Source organism: Chiloscyllium punctatum, chromosome 44 (genome assembly GCF_047496795.1).
Source record: "Chiloscyllium punctatum isolate Juve2018m chromosome 44, sChiPun1.3, whole genome shotgun sequence".
Taxonomy (NCBI): Eukaryota; Metazoa; Chordata; class Chondrichthyes; order Orectolobiformes; family Hemiscylliidae; genus Chiloscyllium; species Chiloscyllium punctatum.
The window spans coordinates 60,988,023-61,015,398 of NC_092782.1; the positions used below are offsets into that span (position 1 = coordinate 60,988,023).

The 27,376-nt window shown below is 46.3% G+C and overlaps 1 protein-coding gene across 10 annotated transcripts in view; it reads right to left on the reverse strand.

The window, feature by feature from the left end:
* frmd4a (FERM domain containing 4A) overlaps nucleotides 1-27,376 on the reverse strand; it is a 773,221-nt gene that overhangs the window by 122,969 nt on the left and 622,876 nt on the right. For all 10 annotated transcript variants that reach the window (XM_072563058.1, XM_072563059.1, XM_072563057.1 and 7 more), the window contains 2 exons: nucleotides 27,303-27,325; nucleotides 5,819-5,902 (listed from right to left, as the gene is read on the reverse strand). In XM_072563058.1, coding sequence (XP_072419159.1) covers nucleotides 5,819-5,902; nucleotides 27,303-27,325 — 107 coding nt within the window. The remainder of the gene's footprint in view (nucleotides 1-5,818; nucleotides 5,903-27,302; nucleotides 27,326-27,376) is intronic.

The window sequence follows — 27,376 nt, forward strand, 5'->3', positions numbered from 1 at the left end:
TAACTTTGTCCACCCCAGTTCAAGACTGGCTCCTCCATGTCATCCCTTATAATAGCGCTTACAATGCTGCTCAAGACACAGATGAGGAAAGAATCTTGGGCTATTTTGAAGAAAATAAGAGAATCCGGGAGTTTCTGCATCCTCCTCTCTGTGAAAGATTTCCCTCTCAAATATCTGCAGTGTAAACCGGGGTCTGACCTTTATCTGAGTGGAATGCATGTGATGTTACTGTTAGGGAGAGGTTAACGGCACAGACTGTCAAACATCTTCGATATCATCTCAGCTGTGCCTTTATAGTTGGGACAACACTGGGAGAGTCGAACAGCTGTGTAAAAGCTACAGCCCCACATTGGTGCACCTGCTGTTATCAATGAGATCAGTTTACCCCGAGTTTATTGCTATCTTCTGAAACTAACCTTACTGTGAATAGTTTGGGAATTTATTGATCTTGTTTCTTTAGCTTTTTTTTGTCAATGTCCTCTCTTCAATTTCTCTCCTTCTCTCCCTAAAGGTGGGACACCCCTCCCTCAGCTAACTCTGCCAATTTCTGAAGCTTCACCTCGCTTCTTTTTCAATAGCCAGCGAGCGACAGTGAATTCACTCTCACCGCGAGGGTCCTCAAAGATTAATATGAGAGCAGGTGCAGAAAAACTTATCATAACATACTAAAGAGAGGCATCGGGTGGGGGTTTAACCTGAGGGTCACCATATCTGAGGCAAGGGGAGAGGTTGGGAAGGAGAGTCCTTCATTGCAACCTCAGCTGGTGTGGGAATTGAACCCACACTATCAGTATCACTCACCAGCCATCCAGCCAACTGAGCTAAAGGAGCCTACCAACCCAGGCCAGCTCCTGTGGTTCCATTCCACAGAGTGCGGTGGCCTAGCTGGAAAGGGCTGTATTGAACAGGAAAAGCAGGAGGCCATTCAGCCCCTCAAGCCTGCTCCACCATTCAATAGGATGCTATACACGGTATAATGAGAGTGGGAGCGGTTTAGACTGGGTTGCCACTATAATGCCCATCGACAGGAAACAGAAGGGAAATCCTTTGTGCAAAATTATGGTTAACTCCCCACCCTCACAACTCCCCCAATCTCCACCCTCAGCCCCATCCCGATTCCCCACCCTCACAGCCCATCCCCAATTCCCACCTTCACAGTTCCCACACTCTCCACCCTCACAACTCACATACCCACCAGCACAGTCCCATTTCCCACTCCCCACCCTCACAGCTCCATCCCCACCCTCACTGCCACGTCCCCACCCTCACAGCCTCGTCCCTACCCTCACAACCCTGTTCCCTCCCTCACAGCCCCGTCCCCACCCTCGCAGCCCCGACCCCACCCTCGCAGCCACGTCCCCTCCCTCACAGCCCCGTCCCCACCCTCGCAGCTCCGGCCCCACCCTCGCAGCCCTGTCCCCACCCTCACAGCCACGTCCCCTCCCTCACAGCCACGTCCCCTCCCTCACAGCCACGCCCCACCCTCACAGCCTCGTACCCACCCTCACAGCTCCGTCCCCACCCTCACAGCCTCGTCCCCACCCTCAAAGCCCCGTCCCCACCCTCACAGCTCCTGTCCCCACCCTCACAGCCCCGTCCCCACCCTCACATCCCCTGTCCCCACCCTCGCAGCTCCTGTCCCCACCCTCGCAGCCCCGTCCCCACCCTCGCAGCCCCGTCCCCACCCTCGCAGCCTCGTCCTCACCCTCACAGCTCCTATCCCCACCCTCACAGCCCCGTCCCCACCCTCGCAGCCCCGTCCCCACCCTCGCAGCCTCGTCCTCACCCTCACAGCTCCTATCCCCACCCTCACAGCCCCATCCCCTCCCTCACAGCTCCTGTCCCCACCCTCACAGCCATGTCGCCACCTTCACAGCCTCGTCCCCACCCTCAAAGCCCCGTCCCCACCCTCACAGCTCCTGTCCCCACCCTCACAGCCCCGTCCCCACCCTCGCAGCCCCGTCCCCTCCCTCACAGCCCCGTCCCCACCCTCGCAGCCTCGTCCTCACCCTCACAGCTCCTGTCCCCACCCTCACAGCCATGTCGCCACCCTCACAGCCCCGTCCCCTCCCTCACAGCTCCTATCCCCACCCTCACAGCCCCATCCCCTCCCTCACAGCCCCGTCCCCACCCTCACAGCTCCTGTCCCCACCCTCACAGCCATGTCGCCACCTTCACAGCCCCGTCCCCACCCTCACAGCCCCATCTCCTCCCTCACAGCCCTGTCCCCACCCTCAAAGCCCCTGTCCCCACCCTCACAGCCCTGTCCTCACCCTCGCAGCCCCATCCCCACCCTCACAGCCCCTTTTCCACCCTCACAGCCCTGTCCCACACCAGCCTCTGGTCTCTGCTCCTTTATGTAGCAATAAACTGTGAATGAAAAGCTGAGCACTGTTTGACAAACCCCATCGTGTCAGCAAGGGCATGGACAGATTTGTGTTCGTTTTTGTCTGAGGCTTTGACACAATTCAAAACAACTTCACATTCCTGCAGCTTCACTAACAGAAGAACTAAGGTCTTGTGAACTATTTTTCTCCCTTATATAGTTTCTCGATAAACACCTTCATTTCCGCATTGCCCAGGAACTCCAATGGGGATTGAGGAGAGATGCCCTTCCCAGTTGGTGGGTCAGAGTGTGGAAGCTGCTCCCATTGGAGTGGCTGAGGTGAAACATATTGAAGCATTTAAAGGGGGAGCCTGATCAATACAAGAGGAAGAGGGGAAGAGAAGGAAATGCTGAGAGATTACATCAGGAAGGATAAAGGGGTAAGTGAAACACAAAACACCAGCAGGGACTGGATGGGTGAATGGCCTGTGCTTGTGCTGTTTGGTCAACGTATAGCTGTTGGGATTTGTGAGATCGGGCTCTGGGGAGAGCCACAGCAATACAGGCTGCAGCAGAGGAACTGAAAGAATTGAATTACAAATGAACTCACATTGAGCTAAAGTGGGGACGGTTATTAGAGTGCAAATGGATGGGCTCAGGAACCCCTGACAATATTCACTCCTTTTAAAAGCAGTGCATCCAATTTAAACTATGTCAGTTTCTGCAATTTGATAAATGACAGTGCTGGGAGAGGGAGCAGCTTTGCAAGTTTCTCTGAAGTGATGCATTCTCAAAAGACACCTATCAGAAATGTGGTTGTTGTAAACTCATTGTACATTCTGCTAAACATAGGCCTAACCGTAACCTCAGAAGGACACTATCTGCCACACTACTGGGAATTGTCTGTGCCTGAGCTCTCTGATGTTTATGACCTTTCTGCCTGTAATGGCTCAATTAGTGGCAACTGTGTCAAATATAAGAGGGTTCTCACCACTGGGAGAAGGATTTGAGATTACTTCAGCCATTTCATATTGAAGCTCTTAACAGCGATTTGGGAGCCACTCAGTCCGAGTTACAACATTTTGACTGAGTTATGGAGATAAAGGTCTGGCTTTCTGATTGCACAAGTGATCCCACTGTGCACATCTCTGCCATTACAACTTCAGCAATGTCTCACACCAATGATCCCAAAAGAAGCCTCTTCCTGCTGTTGCTGAAACAAGTGTCAAGGAATAGAATACCTAACCATGGCATAGCTCACTGGCTTTCTCTCTGCTCATACTGCAGTAATATAGATACGAGGAGCAGGGGTAGGCCATTCAGCCCTTCAGGCCCACTCCTCCATTCCATATGATTATGGCTGATTAGCCAATTCAACACCCTGCTCCTTCTTTATCCTGGTGCTCTCTGAGACAGTGACAGTGCCTGACCTCCTGGGTACACTCAGATTCAATCAGATCTGCTGTCTTTCCCTGTCTTCACAACAGAGTGAGGGAGCTTTGGGCACATGAAGCACAGGCACCGTATCAATGCAAATCGATGAACATTTATTCAGTTACCAGGAGTTAGAGGGATGTGGTAGAGTTGGACTTCACCAGAACCAGAACCCGGTTCCGAGGAAGGGTCACCGGACCTGAAACGTTAACTTTGATTTCTCTTCACAGGTGCTGCCAGACCTGCTGAGCTTTTCCAGCAACTTTGGTTGTTGTTTCACCAGAACTTCCTTCACTCAGATCCTAGTCCCATGTGCCCTAACGTCACTCAGGAGTGCAGTCTAGCCATTGGACACATTGCTGTTCACCCCACGTGGAGAGTCCACAAACAGATGTGAAAACAAACATAACAATTCTAACATCGAGGAGTTGCTGCACCACGTGGGTCAACAAGGACAGATGGGGGAGAACCGGAAACTAATCAGGACTTCAGATAACCTCATTATAACACACTGGTTCACAACCTTCTGACACTCAGAGGAGAGAAAGGGTCAAGACAGAGTCAGCACTGATGGATTAGAGTCCGGGCTGAGGTGGGGTGATTGGCTGGAGCTGTAAGATGCCCTAAGAGTTTTTAATTCCACCTCACAGTACAGATCACACAAGCAGGTCCACTATGTTTTGCTGACCTGTCCTTGGAACAAGCTTTCTTCACAAAAGATTCTTCACAGGGAAAGCAGAATGTATCTTCTGGAGTGCAAAATAAATTTTCCACAACTTCTGAAGGGACTTTAGACTTAAAAAAAATATATAAAGCAAATTGACAGCAAAGGGAAAAAATGCAGAGCCAGTATCATACTGTCCTGAAATCGCTGTGACAGCAAGACAGCTTGTCATGTGGCTTTCACATGGAGACTAACTCCAAATGAATGTGAGGTCTTTTCACTCATTTGTAATCGAGTCGGTTTATGACAGATGCTGGGAGATGTGACTGCGAAATCTGGAGAATTGAGATTCCCACAGATAACTGGGTCAGAACACATTATCACAAAGAAAGTTTTTTATTCATTCACGGGATGAGGGCGTCGCTGGCTAGGCCAGTGTTTATTTGCCCATCCCTAATTGCCCAGTGGGCAGTTAAGAGTCAATCACATTGCTGTGGGTCTGGAGTCACATGTAGGTCAGACCAGGTAAGGATGGCAGTTTCCTTCCCTAAAGGACATTAGTGAACCTGATGGGCTTTTTCTGACAATTGACAATGGATTCATCGTCATCATTAGACTCTTAATTCCAGAGTTTTATTGGATTCAAATTCCACCATCTGCCATGGCAGTATTCGAACCCAGGTCCCCAGAACATTAGCTGGGTCACTGGGTTAACAGTCTAACAACAGCATCACTCAGCCATTGCCTTCCCTGAATCTTAGGAAGAGAATGCTGTTTGCTCTGAATATTATCTTGCTTGGGAACAGAGACACGAGAAAACAAAGTTGTTGATGAGCTGGGTGTGTTCGAGATAAGGAGGAGGATGAATGAGGAAGTGTTGGGATTGGCTGGAGAAGGGAGGAAGTTAGCAAATTTCCATCAATTGAGAAAGATATGGGCATTCTCATTAGAGTAGAGAGCAGATAGAGGCAGGAACCATTGATGGGAAACGCTGGAAAAGGAATCCAATGAGGAAGTGGACGAGGGATGGGCATTTTCTAATCAACCTGCTCAGAGATGTTATTACACACTTCTGTTTTTTTTTGGGGTGGGGAATGGGTACTTGAACCCGGGCATAAAAGGAACTAAGACAGAGTGAGGGGGAGATCCAGAGTGATCCACCCACAGGGAAGCAGAAAACACAAAGAAACACACAAATGGAGGCGGAGCCACTTCATTATGGTCGCTGACTGAAACTTTACTCCGTCTGCACGACTACATACGAGGGACTAAAAATCATTAACTGTGCGTTGATACCCTCGCCTTTGACAGCTCACATGAGCTAAGGAGACAACTGTCCCACAGAATGTGAACATTGTGCAGTGTAAATCGCATTAGAAGGCCGTGAGACTCACCAATAAGCCAGGGATGGATGGTCCTTCAGAGCTTGTGTGGGCAGCACTGGCAATTTCTTTAGGTCGGCCCTTGTGACTTCATTGCTGGAACAGAAAGCAATAAAAAGGATGTCAAGTTAATCCAGCAACTGTGTTTCTCGTAGTGACAGGTCCACATGGAACATTCTGGAACATCTGTTCCTTTTTAGCAAAGAAATAGCACTTTTCCTCAGCGCGATTGAAAAAAAAAAGCCTCCAATGATATTTTTCTTTGAAAAAAATCGACACTGAGTCTCAGTGTAGCTGTGTGGTCAGGAACTTGAGTCAGTTTCACTTCCTCCTTCCATGTCCCTCGTTCCCTGTCCCTCGTTCCCTGTCCCTCATTCCCTGTCCCTCAGCACCACAGGAACAACAACAGGTCTGACCCATTCGGGGAGTTTTGAGGGACAGATGTGATGGGGGGAATGTTGACCCCCCCCTTACAGGCCCTCAAAAAAGAGTTAAAGAGGGGGACAGTAGGGCCCACCCTCCTATCCTGACTTTATTTTAAGATTGTTCTAGAACACAAAGCCCAGTCTGTGGCAGTGAGGACATACCAACTCTCAATGGTGAGGATCTCCAGATAATCTGAGGCTCCACAAAACTACTTGATGGCCTAGCCATCAAACTCCTCTTTGTCTGAGATTGTTGTGTGTAACTTCCTGAATAGTTTTGAAGTTTCTGTTCATGATCAGAGAGAAGGTTAAAAGTCTGATCCTCAGACACTCTCCCTCAGACTAAAACCTCATGTGTTCAATGACACAGCAGTGTGTTTTACACTGTAGCTGCCATCACTGAACTCCTTAACCTCGGTCCAGTCACAATTTAAAAGTTATTGTGATGGGGGTAACTATGCGAAGTGAAACTTGATCAAGGCTGCTTTTGGTTGGGCTTAGTGTCCCATACTGAAAGGCAGCAGCTCCAGGTTTTGGCAGTTGTTTTAAAGAGCATTAATACTGAAATATAATACGGTCTTGTACACACAAGATGTTTATCTTTGCTGCACAGGCAGTGAGTTCAGCTGCACAGCCCTCCCTCTTTGGTGTGTGTGTGTGTGAGTCTGTGTGTGTGTATGAGTGAGTGTGTATATGTGTGTGTGTGTGAGAGAGAGTGTGTGTATGAGTGAGTGTGTATATATGTGTGTGTGTGTGAGAGAGAGTCTGTATGTGTGTATGAGTGAGTGTGTGTGTGTGTGTGTGTGTGTGAGAGAGAGTGTGTGTATGAGTGAGTGTGTATATATGTGTGTGTGTGTGTGAGAGAGAGTCTGTGTGTGTGTATGAGTGTGTGTGTGTGTGTGTGTGAGAGAGTGTGTGTGTGTATATGAGTGAGTGTGTATATATGTGCATGTGTGTGTGAGAGAGAGTGTGTGTATGAGTGAGTGTGTATATATGTGTGTGTGTGTGTGAGAGAGTCTGTGTGTGTGTATGAGTGTGTGTGTGTGTGTGTGTGAGAGAGTCTGTGTGTGTGTATGAGTGTATGTGTGTGTGTGTGTGTGAGAGAGAGTGTGTGTGTGTGTATGAGTGAGTGTGTATATACGTGTGTGTGTGTGTGTGTGTGTGTGATGTAGCAGCAAACCCAGGAATGCGAGAGCTATGGCACATGTTTAAAATGAGCTAACACACATTTCCATTTATCAGCGACCAGCACAGGGCACGTACCAGTCCATCAGCAAACGGTGAACAACAAATTCCATCAATACAGCAGATTTCATGTAATGGGAGCTTTAAGACACTGGTTGGATCTTTGACTAGCAATGTAGGCCCTGGATTACCCAAGAGTTTGTCAGATGGAGACAAAGTGGGATCGTTGATGTTTCTTGATGTTCAAAGGCATGACTGAAGGGCACTTCACAAGAACACATCCATAGCAGCAGGAGGACTCTATTTGGCCGTTCGATCATTCAACAGGACAACAGCTCATCTATGACCTTAATTCTACTTACTTTCTTCCCTAGTCCACATATGGACAACGTTTTGCAAAGTATTCTGCTTTTTCATTCCAATGACTAAAATGAATAACTGCACACTTCCTCCTCTATCTGCTCACTCAACCTATCTATGTCTGTTTGTAGCCTCTCAGTGCTCTCCACTGACCTATACTCCAGCTCAGAAAACTTGGATGCATTAGTCCCAATCCCTTTATCTGATTCAGGAATATCACTTGCAAAGTCATCAAGAGAAAATGAAAAGGAATTGGTTCATGCAGCATCCTTTTTTTTTGAGAGAAGCTGGTGTTAAATCCGTCCAATGAGCACATATTCTGCAGCATTCATTCTGCCCAGCGAGTGCCTGACACAGTAAAGTGGTAAGGGCACCTTGGAATGGGCAGGTCCAATGGGTGACCCTCCGGGCACTTTACAACTGGGTCATGGAGAGGACAAAGTCCCCCTCTTGTGTCACCAAGCAGTTAGAAAGAATTAAATTTCTGAACACTGTTCTTTATTCAATATGAGCACTTATAGCAGCATTACGAGAAATTACCATTTGCCCATTTTGCCACAGTAACATCAAATCCCACCACCCTCATGCCCTCCTCCACTCCCAATGACCTGTCCTTCCCCTCTCCGACTCCCCATAACCCTCACCCCCAATGACCCTCACTTCTATCGCCCTCCCCTCTCTCACTTCCCATGACCCTCCCCTCCCCTCTCCCACACCCTTCCTCTCCCCTCTTCCAATTCAATCGCCCTCCTCTTCCCTTTCCCAGTCTTCCAAGAATGGTGCCAATCATGGGGAAGGACGTTCAACAGTGAGGAATGATCATTTAGGCTGGAGGTGCTGAAGGGGGCTGTAACTGGGGTGTGTAACCCCTTTATGCAATAGGAAGAGTGCTGATAATGTGTGAAAAACCCCTTCACACATGATACGTGCAGTTAGCAAGGATTAGTCCTCGTCCTGGGGATAACCCAGGGACCTGGGCTGAATGGACTGTGAGCAAACAGCCTCATCTGCTCAGTCCCTCAGTCTCGTTGTTCCAGGTTTGATTCTGAAATATCCTTCCTAATTCAGGCAGGTGACCACCCACCTTCCACCCCACCCACCCCCCTCTGCCCCCCCCCCCCCCCCTTACCCTCCCTCCGCCCAGCTCCCAGCCAAAGCTGCCCTGGAAACAGGTGGGCAAACCTGGTTCAGAATGGCCATTGGGGCGGAATGGCCTCCTGCTATAATTCAATAATTTAGTGGCCCCAACAGCTACCACAATTGGAAGCTGTAAACCTCACTGGAACTTTGAGAAACGCAGCACTTTGAGGAAATGCTAAGAATATTTAGGGCTGGCTGGTAAACAGTTTGAAATGTTATCAATCAATAATTATGTCCAACAATAGAGAGTGTTGTCTTACTGAAGGTTAGAATTGAAGGTTCGAATTCCCAAATAGGGACATAGCATTAGTTTTACACTCCAGCAACGAAATAAAGCTTGATTGTGTTGAAATGTACAATACGATTAGATTATTTCTTGGCTGCTGATATCTTTGTTTACACAGTCAGTTTGGGAGAGAACCACATTGACCTGTCCCGCCTGGTTTTCTTATCAACTTCTTCTTTAAATCAACATATTCTGGTTATAAAATTAAAGTTGAATTAACTTGTAATAGTCAAGTGAGTGATGGTGACCTTCCAACGGAGGCTTGACAAGATAATTAACGTGTGTCTTGGTTGTTTAATGACACACACCCGTCCCACCCCCCCAACATCAGTTGGTCACCCTAATGTACTGAAGCACCAGAAACACAATCTTTGAGAGCGGCCCCGGCCTCTTGGTAATGCCCAGTGTAAGACAAGAAGAGCACCAAGAGAACAAAACAGCACAGGAACAGGCCCTTCGGCCCTCCAAGCCTGCGCTGATCATCATGCCCTGACTAAACCACAAAACAAACCTTCTGCCCTTATTCGGTCCGTATCCCTCTATTCCCTCCCTATTCTGTAACAATCCAGATGCCCATTAAATGTCTCCAACGTGCCTGCTTCCACCACCTCTTCTGGCTGTGCATTCCCAGGCTCCTACCACTCTCTGTGTGAAAAACTTCCCTCACACATCTCCCTTAAATTTGCCCCCTTTCACCTTAAACCTGTGCCCCCTTGTAATTGAAACTTCAACCCTAGGAAAAGAACCTCTGACTATCCACCCTATCTATGCCTATCATAATTTTGTAGACCTCTCCCAGGTCTCCTGTCAGCTGCCACCTTTCTGGTGAAAACAATCCCAGCCTATTTAACCTTTCCCCATAGCCAATGCCCTCGAGACCACGTGTTGCAACTGTTCCTTGTAACAGAACCATTGACGTGCCAGTGACACAGTCTCCCAGAGGTGAAACGCACATCGCAAGGCTTTTGAGAAGTATCAGGAGCCATGTGCTGTAAAACAAACAGTCCTGACAAAAATAAAATCGGCCTGAAACACATCAAGAACAAATTGGTTTGAGGACAGGTTTTTTTTTCTTTTTCACAGCTGCATCAGCAAATATCTGATGTCATTTCAGTTTCCCAAGGCAACAAGAAGATATTTAATTCCAGTGTTTCAAATTGCTTCTCCTGTCCCCTGACTTGTTCTGTCATGCCCTTTCCCACCTTCACCATTTCCCCAAGGCAGTGACTCATGGTGTAGGCTGGCAAAGTCAACACAAGAAAATATTTCTGAATCTGGAAAAGTACACCAGGTCAGATAGCATCCGAGAACCAGGAATCCACTGGAAACGTTGACTTTCCTGCTCCTCGGATGCTGTCTGACCTGCTGTGCTTTACCAGCTTCACATCTATTGACTTTAACTTCCATCATCTGCAGTCCTTACTGTCTCCAAGACACAATAAATACTTTTTATGCAGCGAATAATTAAGATCTGGAGTGTTCTACTGAGTATGGCGGTTCAGTGATTAGCACTGCTGCCTCACAGAGGCAGGGGCCTGGGTTCGGTTCCACCCTCAGGTGCCTATCTGTGTGATAAATGCTCCTGTGTTGAACCATTAGGACAGCTGACTACATTAAATGTGTTGTAAATGCAAGTTGTTGTTGCACCTGTTATGATCTTTACTTCAAGCACAGTGGCTGGTTCTCAAGTAAGAACTTCCACTTTTCGCCATAATTTCTTCCAAACACAATTTTGCAAGCTACAGGCACAATTTAACACAAACTAGACCAAAACCTCTATAAAGTTCAATCTAGCAGAAATAAAGAACTACTCTGCTTACTAAAGGCTGCCACTGGTCAACGTGTTGATTGTTACAATAGATTGTCAGTTTTCTAGCAACTGACTGGCATCTCATTTGAACAATGACAACAAATACTCTGGGGTAGCATTGCTGTGTCACAGTGCCAGGGACCCAGTTCTACCCTCGGGCGACTGTCTGTGTGGAGTTTGCACATTCTCCCTGTGTCTGCCTGGGTTTCCTCTGGGTGCTCCGGTTTCCTCCCATAGTCCAAAGATGTGCAGGCTAGGGTGGAATGGCCATGCTAAGTTACCCATAGTGTTCAGGTATGTGTAGGTTGAGTGGGTTAGCCATGAGGAATCTGGGTTACAGGGAAAGAGTAGGGGTGTGGGTCTAGGTGGGATGCTCTTCGGAAGGTCAGTGTGGGCTTGATGGGCCAAAAGGCCTGCATCCACACTGTAGGGATCCTATGATGTCTCGTTGGAATTAGCCACACTGACCAGCTCTTCAACAACATTCACAGCTAAAGTTGGACGAGGTTTTAGGATGGATTCTCATTCAATGAAAAGCTTCTGAGAACCAGATTAACCTCGAGCAGGATATAGCCAGGGGTGGACGGGAAAAAAGGAATAATTAAAAGGACAATGCTGTGATTTGGAGAGCAGGACCATTTGACCTTGTGATGATCATTAGACTCCTTTATATTTTACACTGACTCATTCCAAGAAAGAGACCTGTTCTTTCGGGAGTAATGGAGGGTATCACAGGAGCTGCTGAACACAAGGCAGGATGTATTTACTAGGTCAGCTGCTGGCAATATGTTCGTTGCTTTCTATTAATGGCAACTGTCTTTACTGGAAACTAAAATATTAATGATTACCTGGAACCGCAGCAAAAACCTGCAACGAGTTGCAACCAATATTGATCACAGAGTGTATTGAGAATGGAAGCATCTCTTAAAACAAAACAGTCACTAAGATACCAGCTAGTGAAGAATATGTTACATCTAAAATAAATGGAAGTAAGTATAAGATTCTAAAGGGAGCACCCACTGCTGGTGTTAACTAAAGCAGTTAGAGCAAGTATCAAATTTATAGAGAAAACATACAGATAATTGGTCAGAATATAAAGAATGACAACAAATGATCAAAAGGTTAATCAGGAGAAAGAAATTAAAGTATGGTTTATATAAAAAAATCATGAGGGGTATAGATAAGGGGAATGGCAGGTGTCTCTTCCCTAGGATGGGCAAGTTTAAGACTTGAGGAGGCATATTTTTAAGGTGAGGAGAAAGGTTTTAAAAAAATGAGGGGCAATTTATTTACACAGAGAGTGGTTTGTGTGTGGAATGAACTTCCAGAGAAAGTGATGGGTATGGGTAGTTTTAATGTTTACAAGACATTTGGATAAATTCATGATTAGAAAATGTTTGGAGGGATATGGGCCAAGCGCAGACAGGTGGGACTAGCCTTGAGATTATGGTCAGCATGGGCTGGTTGGACCAAAGGATCTGTTTCCGTGCTGTATGACTCTGTGAGAGGGAGCCAGCTCAGAATGTAAAAACAGCCAACAAGAAGGTTTACAAGTACTTGGAAAGGAAAAGGGGTCAGTGAAATGAGTGTTAGTTCTGTAGGGAGAGAGAAAGAGTGTAAAGTGTAGGTGACAGTGGTGACATGAACAAAAACTTTGTGAAGGCTACAAAAAACATCTGAATGGGTCTGCAAATGAGGAGATCAGAGGAAGAGAAGAATTCAGTGAAATTACAACCACAGGGCAAACGGTTTAAATCGAACCAAGGGAGCTTGAATCTGACCAATTTCTGGATCCAGGTGAATTTCATTCTAGGTTCTGAAAAGGGATGGCAAATGAGGTAGTAGATGCACTAGTGTTAATTTTCTAAAGTTCCCTAGATTTCATCGGACTAGAAAGCAGCAAATATAACCCCTCTGCCCAAGAAGGGAGGGAGGCAGAATGCAGGAAACTGTAGGCCAGTTATCTCGACATCTGCCATAGAGTAGGTGTCAGAATTGACCATTAAAGAGGTTACAGCTATGCACTTAGAAAAGCTCAAGGTAATGGGGAAGAGTTGGCATGGTTTTGTGAAAGGGAAATCATGTTTAAGTTATTGGAGTTCTTTAAAGGAATAACATGTGCTGTGGATAAAGGGGAGTCTGTAGATGTACTGTACCTAGACTTTGAGAAGGTATTTGACAAGTTACCAGATCAAAGCTTGTTGTGGAAAGTGAAAAACTCATGGAATTGTGGGTAACAAACAGATCCACCATGATCTTAATAAAGGGCGAATCCGGCTTGAGGGGCTAAATGATCTACTTCTGCTCCTATCTCCTATATACATTTGTACCAACCATTCCATGTATGAACAGTATGGTCGACATTGTTTCTTCTCAGGCCAGTCTGTGTTCAGCTGCTGACTTGGGGCAGGTTTTATGGAAAAGCAGGTTTGATGATGATGTGAATTGCTGATGTTTGCACTACTTCAGAAACAATCGCTCCCAATTTTCAGATGCACTTGATTAACTGCTAACGAAGGAAAGATTATACTTGTTTTAAGATAAGGGAGATGCCGGAGAATAGATTTTGTGACCTGCTCTGTCCAAGTTTAATGTCTCTGAGATTTAAATGTTCCAAACTGTTTTCAACCCAGACATGCGCTGCTTCTAGGAAGTGTAAATAGGTCGGGTTTCAAGCTCTACCGTTGGTTGTAAATTGTTCAAAAATAATACAATCCCTGTTCCAGGAATGGGACTGTCCAATGGAGTATCCAATCAGCTTGGTTTCTATCTACCCATGATCTCAGATTCTGAAAGACCTTCCTATTTTGCTGGTCGATTCTCTCCTGGCTATCCATGGCTCTTACTTGTAAATTCACGGGGCACTGAGCTGTACTGTGTACGTACAGCCACAGGACACTCAATTCCCTGTATTTCACCCATGGACCCACATTACGCAGTGGAGTACAGTGTGCAGATGAGGGTCACACACGTCTAGCAGCTGACTGAGAACATAACGTTATTTTAAACAGCTTCTTTCAATAGTCCGCTCGCAAAGCTTACTTTCTGGTAAAGATAACTATATTTTTGTGGGCGATAGAGAGACAACATATAAACACAGGCAGTGCTGTCCATTGGCTGTAACCACAGGAACTGCAGCTAACCAGGAGCCCTCAACTCACCTTCGGCAGAATGTCTCTGCGTTGATATGCAAAGAGAATTCTTTTCAAAAGTACAATCAATTTTTGAGACAATTCCCATGGAACCTGAAATGATTTAAAAGCAAAGGTATTCTCCTTTCTGCAGTCTCCTTTCCCATTTATTAAGCAGGGTTGTTGAAGCACTCAACTGCATTTCTGTCACCTGAACTACGAATGTGCGAGTGGAAATTGAAATTTCCTAAACAGCTCACTCATCCCTTAATCAGCAGCAAGACGTACATCACACACAGTGTCTCAAAACCTGACTGAGCATTCCTGACTGGGACACACATGCCTCACGCTGCGATGACTAAAGACCAGTTCAAACACTGGAATCCAGTTCTTACAAACGCAAACTTCAAGAAATTCCTTTCCTCTGCAGATTTACGGGTTAACCGCTTGGTTAAAATACAGAGGTTTCAATTGAGTTTGCTCGTCAATGCATTACAGCTACCACATGGGGCAATGTTAAACTCTTCCCCCTTCTTAACTGATTCTGCGGCTTGCACCTCACACAGAGATACCTGTAATTAGTGAAGCTTTCTAACAGGAGGGGCCGTTCCATAAAGTTAGCTGCATTGAATTCTCCCAATTGTCGGAAAACTGCCCAATTTTGGGATTTTTGCAGGAAACAGGATACTACTGTATTCCATGATTAAAGACCAGGTTATAATGAAAGAGTAAATGTGGAGCTAATGATAGGGCTATGCCCTTATTCCATATGTGTTCAGAAGGAGAGAGCTGTTCGTAGTTTCCAATCTCAGTATAATAATTGCCTGTCTCATACAATGCAGCACAGACTGAAACTCTCAAATATTACTGTGGTCTAGAATGACTGTTGACAGTGAACCAATGAGGCAATGGGAAATGAGGGCAAATTAGATACAATTTACTGTGGACTTTCCAGGAAATTATTTGAAAATAATTTCTGGATATATCTGCACATACATGTAAATGTATGTATGCATCTACACAAGCATGCATGTGGATGTGTATATCTTCTGTCTATGTCTGTGGGTCTGTCCCTGGCTGTGCATTGCGTGTGCATAATTATTCAAGTATGTTGTTACCTTTAGACTCGCTGCAGCAGAGCAAGAGGAGAAACGCAAACAAGACGAGGGATGTACTTCAAAACAAGGATGGGAATTATTTAAAAATCTACACTGAATTTGACCAGGAGTGGATGTACGTCAGTGAGCACTGGGGTGGTGGATGAACAGGACTTTGTGTGTTAGGATATGGGAATATGGGTCGCAGGGTGTTGGATATGTATAGGTTAAAGAGGGAGTGCAGTGGGAGATGGACCAGGACTGGAAACACAGCAAGGTTCAGTCTCAAGGGAAGAAAGCCAGAGGTAAGGGTTTCAGAAACAGATTTCAATGCTACCCCAACCCTGAGGGAAAACTAACTGCAAGAAGCCAATGACAGCAACAGTAAGGTGCCGGGGTTGGACTGGGGTGGACACAGCCAAAGGTCACATGACACCAGGTTATGGTCCAACAGGTTTGTGTGGAATCACTTATAGACAAAAAAACCCCTGCAGATTCTGGAATCCAAAATAGACAAACAGGAGGCTGGAGAAACACAGCAAGCCAGGCAGCATTCGGAGGTGGAGAAGTCAACATTTCAGGTACAACCCTTCTTCAGGACTAGAGATGGGGGAAGGGGGAGCTACAGATAAAGAAAGGGAAAGGGGAAGGGTAGCAGAGTGGTGAGGTAGTGATAGGCGCTCTGAAAGCTTGTGATTTCAAATAAACCTGTGTGACTATAACCTGGTGTCATGTGACTTCTGATTTTAGCAGCAATAAGCAAGCAAGAGATTCTTTATTTCAAATACCAATGATATTCCGAAACTCCGATACCAACAAGGCTTCCCACGGTGGATGGTCCTGAGCACTGCAGCTCTAGAAGATGCTGGAAATGTCCCTGCAATATCACCTCAGCCACAACAGCAGCAATCAGTAATTTGGGATCTGTATTATAGGGATCCATACACAGTGGGTACACACAGAGGCACAGAATAAGAATATAAGAAATAGGAGCTAGTGTAGGCCATTCAGCCCCTTTAGCCCTACTCTGCCAGTCAATGAGATCTTGGCTGATCAGGTGCATCTTCCCACACTTGGCCTTCCACTGCCCTCCTGATGGAACAGGTGGAGAGAGGCTGCTCCCAGAGTTGTCTCTCCTGACAACTCTGATGGTGTGCCTGTAGCAGGGGAACTACAGTGTTTCAACAAGGCAGCTCACTGTCATAATTACCAGGGGCAATTAGGGATGGATCATGAAGATATTTTAAAGCAGAGAGGTACACATCCTGTGAAAGTATTAAAAATGCTGAAGGAGCTTTATTGAGTTATTGCATTGCATTTATTTCTCCAAAGCCTTTCTTAAATAATAAATAAGCTTTTAAAAATGCAGCTTCCGAAAGATTGTTTACGAATGAATTCTCTGGGTGTTATCTTTTCTCAGACCTCTGGGTTTGTCTCACTGGATAATGGCTGTATCTGATTTACTATCTGAATACAGTAAGTGAGTTAATTGGATCAGGAAGTGTAGTGATGGAGTTGTCAAGGTTTTGAAAGTCATCAAGGCTTACAGCATAGGAGGAGGCCATTCAGCCTGCTGTGTCGGTGATAGCTCTCTGCAAGGCTCTTGGTCAGATCCACCGACGTCAAGCTCTGACCACTGCCTCCTGCTGGCCGACTGTCAGTTACAGGACGAACAGCAGGCTGGTAAGGGAATGTGGAAACTAAACACAAAGCTGTTGACCCCGGGAAACATTGAGGAGCTCAAGAGGGACTACGCAGGTTGGAGAACCATGAAGCCCCTCTTTGAGTCCCCAGCAGACTGGTGGGAAACAGTAAAAAGGAACATCAAGAGGTTCTTCATCCTCAAAGGTGTTCAGGACGCGAGAGAGAGGCGGGGAAAACTGTCCCAGCTCCAGGAAAGTATGCAGAACCTTCTCCTGCTACGAACGATGGGGGTCAATGTCACGGAGGACCTCAAGGAGGTGAAGGGCCAGTAAGCCTCGCTCTTTGCCTTGGAGGCCTCCAGGATAATCTTCCGGTCCAGGGTCCGCTCGGTGGAGCAGGACAAGACGTGCTCACGTTTCTTCTTCCAGAAGGTGCACAAAGAGAGCTCCGTGCTCAGCAGCCTGAAGGAAGAAGATGGCTCAATAACGTCATCTCAGGCTGACGTCATGAGGATCAGTAAATCATTCTATGCCAGTCTGTATGACGCAAAGCCAACCAACAGTGCGGCCTCCCAGTCGTTCCTGTCCTCTATCACGGAGGTCTGAGACGACAGAACACGGGAGAGGCTGGACCAGCCGCTATCTCTGGATGAGCTGACCAAGGCCCTCGAGTCCTTCGGAAAGAATAAAACTCCCGGAAGCGACGGCTTACCGGTCAAGCTCTATTCCGCTCTGTGGGACTTGATTGGCCAGGACCTGCTGGAGGTGTATGTCAGTATGCTCCTGGCAGGTACCATGAATGAATCCATGAGGAAAGGCATCATCACCCTCATCTACAAGTGGAAGGGGGAGAGGGAGGAAATCAGAAACTGGAGACCAATCTCACTGTTAAATGCAGGTTACAAAATCTTGGCAAAGGTCTTCGCCAACTGGGTCAGGTCTGCTCTGGGATCGGTGATCCACCCTGACCAAACCTGTGTTGTACCGGGCAGGGAGATCGTTGAGAGTCTCACACTCCTCAGGGATACGATCGCCTATGTGCAGGACAGAGGGTTGGACACCTGCCTGATCAGCCTGGACCAGGAGAAAGCCTTTGACAGGATATCACACACGTATATGAGAGATGTTCTCTCCAAAATGGGCTTTGGGGAGGGAATCTGCAACTGAATCCAACTGCTCTACACCAACATTGTCAGTGCAGTCTCAATCAATGGGTGGGAATCAGACAGCTTCCCAGTCAGATCTGGAGTCAGGCAGGGCTGCCCTCTCTCTCCTGCCTTGTTTGTGTGCTGCATGGAGCCATTTGCCGAGTCCATCAGGAAGGATGTGAGCCTGAGAGGGGTGACTATTCCTGGCAGCGGGGGCCAGCAGGTCAAGGCCTCCCTGTACATGGATGACGTCGCCGTTTTCTGCTCAGATCCGCTGTCCATGCACAGACTCATGTGTATATGTGACCAGTTCGAACGGGCCTCGGGGGCCAAGGTAAACCGAGGCAAGAGCGAGGCCATGCTCTTCGGGAACTGGGCCGACCAATCCTCAATCCCCTTCACCGTCAGGACCAACCACCTGAAGGTGCTGGATATTTGGTTCGGGGGGGCTGGGGCGTGCGCCAAGTCTTGGGAGAAGCGTGTCAGCAAAGTGAGGCAGAAACTGGGCAGATGGAAGCTACGGTCACTCTCCATCGCGGGAAAAAACTTGGTCATCAGGTGTGAGGCACTGTCATTGCTGTTATACGTGGCACAGGTCTGGCCTATTCCCAGAACCTGTGCCGCTGCAGTCACCCGGGCCATCTTCCAATTTATATGGAGATCAAAGATGGACCGGGTCCGAAGGGACTCGCTGTACAAAGATCTTGGCAACGGGGGAAAAAATACACCCAATGCCACCCTCACCCTGATGGCCACCTTTGTGTGTGGCTGCATCAAGCTGTGCGTGGATCCTGGTACACAAACACCAAGTGTCACTACGTACTGAGGTTCTACCTGTCCTCAGTGTTGCGAAGGATGGGCCTGGCCTCGCTGCCGCGGAACGCTCCGAGTAGTTGGACCGTTCCGTATCACCTGTCCTTCGTGGAGAAGTTTATGAAGAATAACACCTTTGACCACAAGTGCATCAGGAAACGGTCAGCACGTAGTGTCCTTGAGACCCTTCGGGAAAAGGAGAGGGTGGATCCTATCGAGCGGTTCCCTGAGCAGACTGTCAAAGCCATTTGGCAGAATGCCTCATCGCCAGGACTTTCCAACAAGCACCAAGACATGGTTTGGCTGGTGGTGAGAAGGGCTCTGCCTGCGAGATCCTTTATGCACGCCCGGACTCTCAGCCGCACCGCACGCTGCAGGGGGGGACGAGACTGTCACACACCTCCTTCTGGAATGTGCCTACGCAGAGGAAGTCTGGACACGAATGCAGTGGTGTTTGTCGAGGTTCATTCCGAGCAGCGCCGTGACGCGGGACTCCGTGCTCTACGGTCTGTTCCCCGGGACACACACCAAGACAAACATCAACTGTGCCTGGAGGATCATCAACTCAGTGAAGGACGCTCTCTGGGCGGTCCGAAACCTGTTGATCTTCCAGCTGAAGGAGTTGACCCCGACTGAGTGTTGCAGACTGGCACATTCCAAGGTCCAAGACTACGTGTTGAGGGATGCGCTGAAGCTTGGGGCAGCTGCCGCCAAGGCGCGGTGGGGAAAGACCACCGTGTAAGATCAGCCTGCCTAAAGAAGAACAGGGGGCCCATGCAGTCATTTGGGCTCTGCTGATGCCTCAGCTAAATATATGGACATATGATTGATAAACGTACAGACCTGTGTATACAAATGATAAATTCTGATCTCTGTATGTAAATGTTTACGTATGTATGGCATGACCAATTGTACAGACCATCAAATTATTTTATGGATAAAGCATATTTTTGAAATAAAAAAAAGATAGCTCTCTGCAAGGGCAATGTAACCAGTCCATCTGCACTGTCCCATCCTGATAAAACCTTCACATGGGAATGTGCTCAGGGTGATAATGCATTTTCCTGAGAGATAAATTCCCATCCTTATTTTGAAATGCATCCCTGGTCTTGTCTGCTTAACTTCTCTTGCCCTGCCATAGTGAGTCTAAAGGTAACAACATACTTGAATAATTAAGGAAACAGAGATTGGGAATCATCGGTCTTGCTGATTTATCCTTTGTCCCAGAACAGGCAGCATTTTGAGTGACCATTCTTTTGTTCACATTTAGAGGTGGTCGTCTGCAGGATGTAATATTCCCATACAGTAAAAACTTATAGGAAGGACATTATTAAGCTGGAGAGGTTTCAGAAGAAATTTCCTCAGCTGCCTGAGGAAGAAGAGACGTTGATGGATCTTTGTAACCAGTGCATCCACATGAAGAGTCCAAGAAAGCTTGTTGTGGATGACCACTCCCAGGAGCTTGACACTTTCCACTCGTTCCACCTCTGTGCTTTTAATGTGTAAGGAGGCAAGAGTAATATCCCATCGAAAGTCAATAATGAGTTCCTTGGTTTTGCCGGCATTGAGAGATAAGTTGTTCTCAGTGCACCATTCACATCAGGGTGGGTAACAAATGCTGGTCTGACCAGCGACGTACCGATCCCTTCAGACAGTAAACTTTAGAAAAAGACAGGTGCATGGAAATGATTGTTGGAGGTCCAACAGGCGGGGGGCAAGGAGTGTGGACCCTCACCCCTCACATCACCACCATGCCACCCACCTGAGGATGCACCGTGGGCTGGATGACAAGAGCTAGCTGTCGGGACTGCTCTCTCCTTTCCTGTGAAACACACAAACACACCAGCTCCTGATTTCCCCCAACAGGAAGAAGCCTCTCAGCTGAGTGACCAACAGTCAATCTGGATTGAACTCTTCCCTGGTCACGCACTTCTGTGATTCAGTGATAAGCTCAGCGAACAGAACCACAACAACGAGCACCCGAGCTACAAATCTTCTCACAAACTTTGATCAATGATAAGCCATCAAAAGCCCAAACAAATAAACAAAATTTCCACAAATAAACAAATCAAGTGAAAGCACAGGACTACTGTAATTGCTCTGAAGGTCAAAGATTGACTTTAAGCAAACATCACAGTGGGAACAAACTAAATAATCAACCGCTGTGGTTTCATAAATTCTCTTGGCAGGAGCCTTTGTTTCTGTTTAATTTACTGGTTCCACACATTGCTCCTGCTCACGTGGTGAATTTTGTGCCATTTATAAGCTACATTCCAGTGCTTAATTAAAATTCACATTTGCTTTATGCAGTCCCATGTGGCGGTCCCCACATGCACTATATTCTATTTGCACACAATATGCCAAGCATTTACAGAACTTTTGACCTTTCTTCTCCATGCCAATGTAATTTATTCATTGCGACTCAACTTATCGTAAGCCCCTCAATAGGCAAGATCAGCCTGGGTGCTGTAGTCGCTTTGTTCTCATGCTGTGTAAAGTAAGAATTAATTTTCTTGAGGTAAGCAACAGGCTCAATATTGAGAAGTGATTATGTTATTAAGTCATGAGCAGGCAATTGGACAGAACACAGGCTGTAGGAGTAGGGCCTCTGTGAATTAAACAAAAGCCTCTGGTACATCTATGATTCCGATTCTTAACATCCGATGGAAAGCAATCAGGAAATAATATACTAAATGTTAGAGAGTGCACTGTATTTTCTAAATGATTTCTTTTTCTTCTAAGATGACTAAGTCGTGCTGGTTTTGGGGCTTCTATGATTGTTAACCTGATTTTAATCTGGTCAAGCAGCTGTAGGCCATTCAGCCCTTCCTGCCTGCTCCACCATTCAACATGACCATGATTGATTATCCAACTCAGTCCCCTGTTCCTGCTTTCTCCCCCATACCCTTTAGCTCTAACAACTATATCCAACTCCATCCTGACAACGTTTTTGAATGACCGCTTTCTGAGGCAGATAATCCCATGGGTTTTCCCTGTGGAATCTGGATCCAGCTGGGATATTTGGCTGTGTGACTGCCGATGGCCTATTTCACAGAGACAGCTGTGGCTCACTGGGTCGTGGTCTCTGGGCTCTCACTGCATGACCGGAGCACAAAAACCAAGGGTGACCCTGGTGAGGGAGTGCTGCAATGTCAGAGGCACTGCCTTCTGAGAGGGTGACAAGAAAAGATCCAAAGGCTGCTATTTGGAAATGTAGCCAGGAGCTATCCTCTTTGTCCTCGGGTCAATATTTATCCCTCATTCTACATCATAAAAACCTTACTCCATGATCACTGCCTTATTACTGATTGTGGGTGTTTGCTGTCCCCTAACTTACTGATGTCTTTCCCATTTTACAGGACCGACTACACTCCAAAGTAGTCCATTGGCTGTGAAGGAGGACCCTGTGGTTCGGAAGGTGCTTTATGCCTTTTGTGTTCAGCTCTTTGTCACTAGCTAGCTACATTATCAGGCAGGAGTCCCCAGACTTCAGGAGCAAGCTTACAGAGGGCTGGGTGACTTGCTTTTCACCAATTCATGCGAAGCTGGTCAACAGTAAACTTCCAATGTCACCAGGTTCAGTTTAACAGGGCTCCTGGTGGTTACCAGTCCAGGTGCTGGGGAAAATGTAAAACGCCTGTCTGAGATGAGTCTGAGCAAATGCTGAATGAATATTTAGGACAAATGAATTTTAACTTATCTTCATCAGAAATAAATTCAGCAACAGAAACTGGCTGCCAGCCAGTTAAACAGAACTGCCACAATGAACACAGGGTCCAGACAAGGAAAATAAGCATTTTGTCCTCAGGAATGTTTCTCACTTTGGAGAATGCTTGATGTGAGATACACACCAAGTGCCATCTGTACATTGCAACAATGCAAAGGAATGATAGGAAATGCTGTCACTTCCTCAGGCTGACGCACGTAAGTAATTCGGAATGTCATCCATATCATACTCTGTTTCTGAAATCTAAACAGGAACAGGACCCAGAATGTTACTGAAGCAACATTTAGATTCTCAGCAATCTGTGTACCACTTAACGCCGTTAAAACCTAATTTGTTAATCTTCCGGAACAAACACATCAATACTGATTACAAACACTGCAGAGTTCAATGGCACAAGATCATAAGACACAGGAGCAGAAATTAAGCCATTCAGCCCATCGAGCCTGCTCCACCATTCAATCATGACTGATAGGTTTGTCAACCCTATTTTTCTGCTTTCTCCCAGTAACCTTTGATCCCCTTGATACTCAAGGACCTATCTATCTCTCTTTAAATATACTCAATGACCCAGCCTCCACAGCCTTCTTTGGCAGTGAATTCCATCGATTCCCCACTCTCTGGTTGAAGAAGTTTCTCCTTATCTCCATTCTAAATGGTCTTCCCTTTACTCGAAGTCTGTGCCCTCAGGTCCTAGTCTCTCCTACCAATGGAAACATCTTCCCAACATCTACTTTGTCCAGGCCATTCGGTATTCTGTAAGTTTCAATCAGATTCCACCCCCCCATTTCTTCTAAACTCCATCGAACATAATCCCAGAGTCTTCAAACGTTCCTCATATGTTAAGCCTTCCTAACTACTGACTCAATCTACAGGTTTACCTTAAGAGAAACCTGGACTAGAACTCCCAAGTCCCTTTGCAATTCAGATTTCTGAATTTTCTCCCTGTTAAGAAAATAGTCCACGCCTCTACTCTTCCTACCAAAGTGCATGACCTCACACTTTCCCACATTGTACTCCATCTGCCACTTCTTTGCCCACTCTCCTAACCTGTTCAAATCCTTCTGCAGTCTCCCCGCCTCCTCGATAGTACCTGCGCCTTTACCTATCTTTGTATCATCTGCAAACATAGCCAGAATGCCCTCAGTTCCTCCATCTAGATCATTAATCACAAAAACAACGATCATACAACAAGTCAAACAGAGGACAGCCAGAGAATTTCTCGAAGCAGGGCACTCATCCACGGACTCCATCAATAAACACATAGACCTGGCCCCAATATACCGGCCACGACAATGAACAACTGGAACCAGTAACCGGAAGCAGCAGGAACGGAACCAAAAACATTCCAGAAGAGACAGTACAGCAGTGTTTCACAGGAGGCTCCACGGCTCTGAGGATATCACCCAGAAAGGGGATGAAACATCTGCAAACCAACTTCCCAGCTCGGCGAACATACCCACAGCTACGGCAGATCATTAATAATAAAAGTAAAATGTTGTGGTCCCAACACTGACCTTGGAAAAGAATCTTGAAAAAGACCCTGCCATCCCCTAATCTAGTGCACAGTGAACCCAGATCCCCAGACTAGCTCTCACAATAAAAGGAATTGAGCTGAACTCAAAACTACTGGGCCAGACGGAGAATTTAGATTCAGTTAACTAAACAAAACTGGAATAAAAAGTCCTTGTCAGGTGTGGTAACCAAAGACCAAAAGGTAAAGTTAGTTTCAAAAGGTACTCTTCATGTCCTACTATATTAAGGTAAGGCATTTCCATGACCATTTACTATACAGTGCATATAAGCAATAAACCTGATAGTAGCACTAAAAAGTGATTCATTTATAACTTGCACTTTATTAAAAGAATTTACTTCCGATGACACAGCAGCAGAAGTGTCAATCATCCAGACCATTTAACCTTTCAATATGTGAAACCACTCTGTAAATGAGCATTGTGAAATTGCTTATGCAGTCAGTCAAACTGGGCCTCAGCTGTATCAATAGTCTGTTGGATTTCTGGGTTCCCAGCTAAGGATACATCATGAACATTTTCTTAGAGACTTCCAAAAGAGTTTGCATTTGCTTTTTGCATCACTGAGTCTCTGATAACAGAGGAGGACCTTCAGCCCAGTGAGTCCATGCTGACTCTCAGCAAAGTAGTCAGTTACACACCCCCACTTTATCACCACTGTCAAGGTTAATTCCTTCAAATACCTACATAAAATATTTTTGAAATCATTCAATGTCTCCACTTTCACCACCCTGAAGGTTGAGGGCCCCAGGACATTATCATTTGCTAAATAACAACATTCATCCTCACATTCCCCCAGTTCTCTTGATCAAACCCTCAAATTTGTGTCCCCTACTCCCTGCACCATCAGCTAAATGGAACAATTTCTCCTTCTTCACTTGATCCTAAACAACCACAATCTTGCCCACCTCAAACAAATCTCCTGTCAATCTTCTTTGCTCTGAGGAGAACAACCATAGTTCCTCTGAAATAACCTTGGAGCTAAATGTCCTCATTTCCCTGGAGCCATTCTGGTGAATCTATCTCTGCATTCTTCACAGAACCTTCTACATCCTTGCGAAAGTGTGGTGACCAGAACTGGACACAGCACTCTGACTGAGGCTGTGAATAAGAGACTCAGAAAATCCAGCATAATTTTTAAAACCCTGCCTTTGTTTATGAAGTCTGAGCTCCCAGACTGATGCTAATGCAACCCTGGGTCCTCTGTTTCCCCCCTAATGATGTTGAATTGGGCCATTAAGTCTATGTTGCTTCTCTCATCCCCTTCCACTAAAGCGCATCACCTCAAACTTCTCCTGACTGAATTCCATCCCCCACTGCTGGCAGTTTCATTGTATCCTGTTACAGTCATTTGCTATCAGCCTCAGCGTTACCTTCAAGTTTCATATCATTGGCAGATGCTCACATTTTTATCTGAAACCTAATATTCAAGTCATTCGTGTGTATGCCAGGAAAACAGAAATGATCCAATCACTGACCCTTGGGCATCACCACCATCTAGTCTGGAGAAGAGCTACTGATGGCTGGAATGATTCCCGAGGTCAGATGCGTATTTTATGAGGAGAGATTGAGTAGATTAGGCATATACTGTCGGGGGTTTAGAGGAATGAGAGGAGGCTTAATCAAGGTATATAAGATGCAAAAGGTGATTGATAAAGTAGATGTCGAAACGACATTTCCTTATGTCAGTCAATCGAGAGCGAGAGGTCATAGTTTTAGGATAAGGAACGGCAGACTTAAAACAGAGTAGGAGGAAAGTAGGAGGAATTATTTCTCTTAGAGGGCCACGAATCTGTGGAATTCGCTGCCCCACAGTACCGTGGATGCTGGGATACTGAATAAATTTGAGGAGTTAATCAAATTTTTAATAAGTTGAAGGGTTATGGAGAGGGAGCAGGGAAGTGGAGTTGAGGCCGAGATGAGATCAGCCACGGTGGTATTGGATGGCAGAGCAGGTCTGAGGGGCCGAATGGCCTGCTCCCAGTTTTTATGACCACAACTCACTGTTCTCTGTCCTGAAGCCAATTTCTCAGCTGAGCTCCTCCCACTTCACGAGCTTCAGTTTTGTCAGTCAGCCTTTTTACGTGAGACTTTATCAAACAATGATTTCCTCACTCTGACAAACCACATGGAAGGAACGTAGATGTTTGTGGTTGGCGCAAACGGATAATGATAATAAAATGAAGGGGCGGAGGATGTGGCTGCATCTCAAGCTTTGACAACGGAGACAACCTGATCACAGAAGGAGGCCATTTGGCCCATCGTGCCTGCACCGCTTCTATTGCCTTGTGCCAATCTCTTGCTTTTTTCCCATATCCCTGCACACCAATTCTATCCAGAGAATCATCCAATACCCTCTTGAATATCTCAGTTGAAGCTGCCCCCACCACATCCCCAGGCAGCATAGTCCACATCCTAACCACCCAAACTGACAAAGTTTCTCTCATAACTTGCATCTTTTACACATTATTTTAAACCTATGCCCTCTCCTTCTCTTCTCTTTTACGAAGGGAACCCCACTCTCCATATCTACTCTGTCTAGCCCGTTCACTGTTTTGAAAGTGTCTGTCAGTTCCTCTCTCAGCTGTATATAAAGCAAAATACTGTGGATGCTGAAAATCTGAAACAAACACAGAAAACGCCAGAGAATCTCAGCAGGTCTGTCAGCACTCATGGAGACACAAACCGAGTTAACGTTTCTGGTCCAGGATAACTATTTTCTGTGTTTGTCTCTCCTCTTAGCCTTCTTCTCTCAAAGTTCCTACTTCTTCAATCTATGTATCAGAAGCTGCTTAATTTCACAGTCAACATTAATAAAAAAAACAACAGGCTGCAGAAACATGTGAGAGGGGAACGATTTAAAAGGGACTTAAGGGGTAACTTTTTCACACAGAGGATGTTGCGTGTATGGAATGAGCTGCCAGAGGAAGTGGTAGAGGCTGGTACAATTACAACATTTAAAATGTATCTGGATGGGTATATGAATAGGAAGGACTTAGAGGGATATGGGCCAAGTGCTGGCAAATGGGACTAGGTCAGATTGGGATCTCTGGTTGGTGTGGACAAATCGGACCGAAGGGCCTGTTTCCATGTTGTAGTGTTAGTCGAAGTCAGGTGAGCACTCAGATTAGCAAATAGTCACAATTAAATCCTCACTGTGTTGATCAGGAAGTCACGTGTAACATAGTTTGTTCAGGCTTACCTTGAGTAATCCCCTTTCGCTTCCTGCAGGAATGAAGAGAGGAGACCATGCGTTAGTTGCATTTTATAAACACA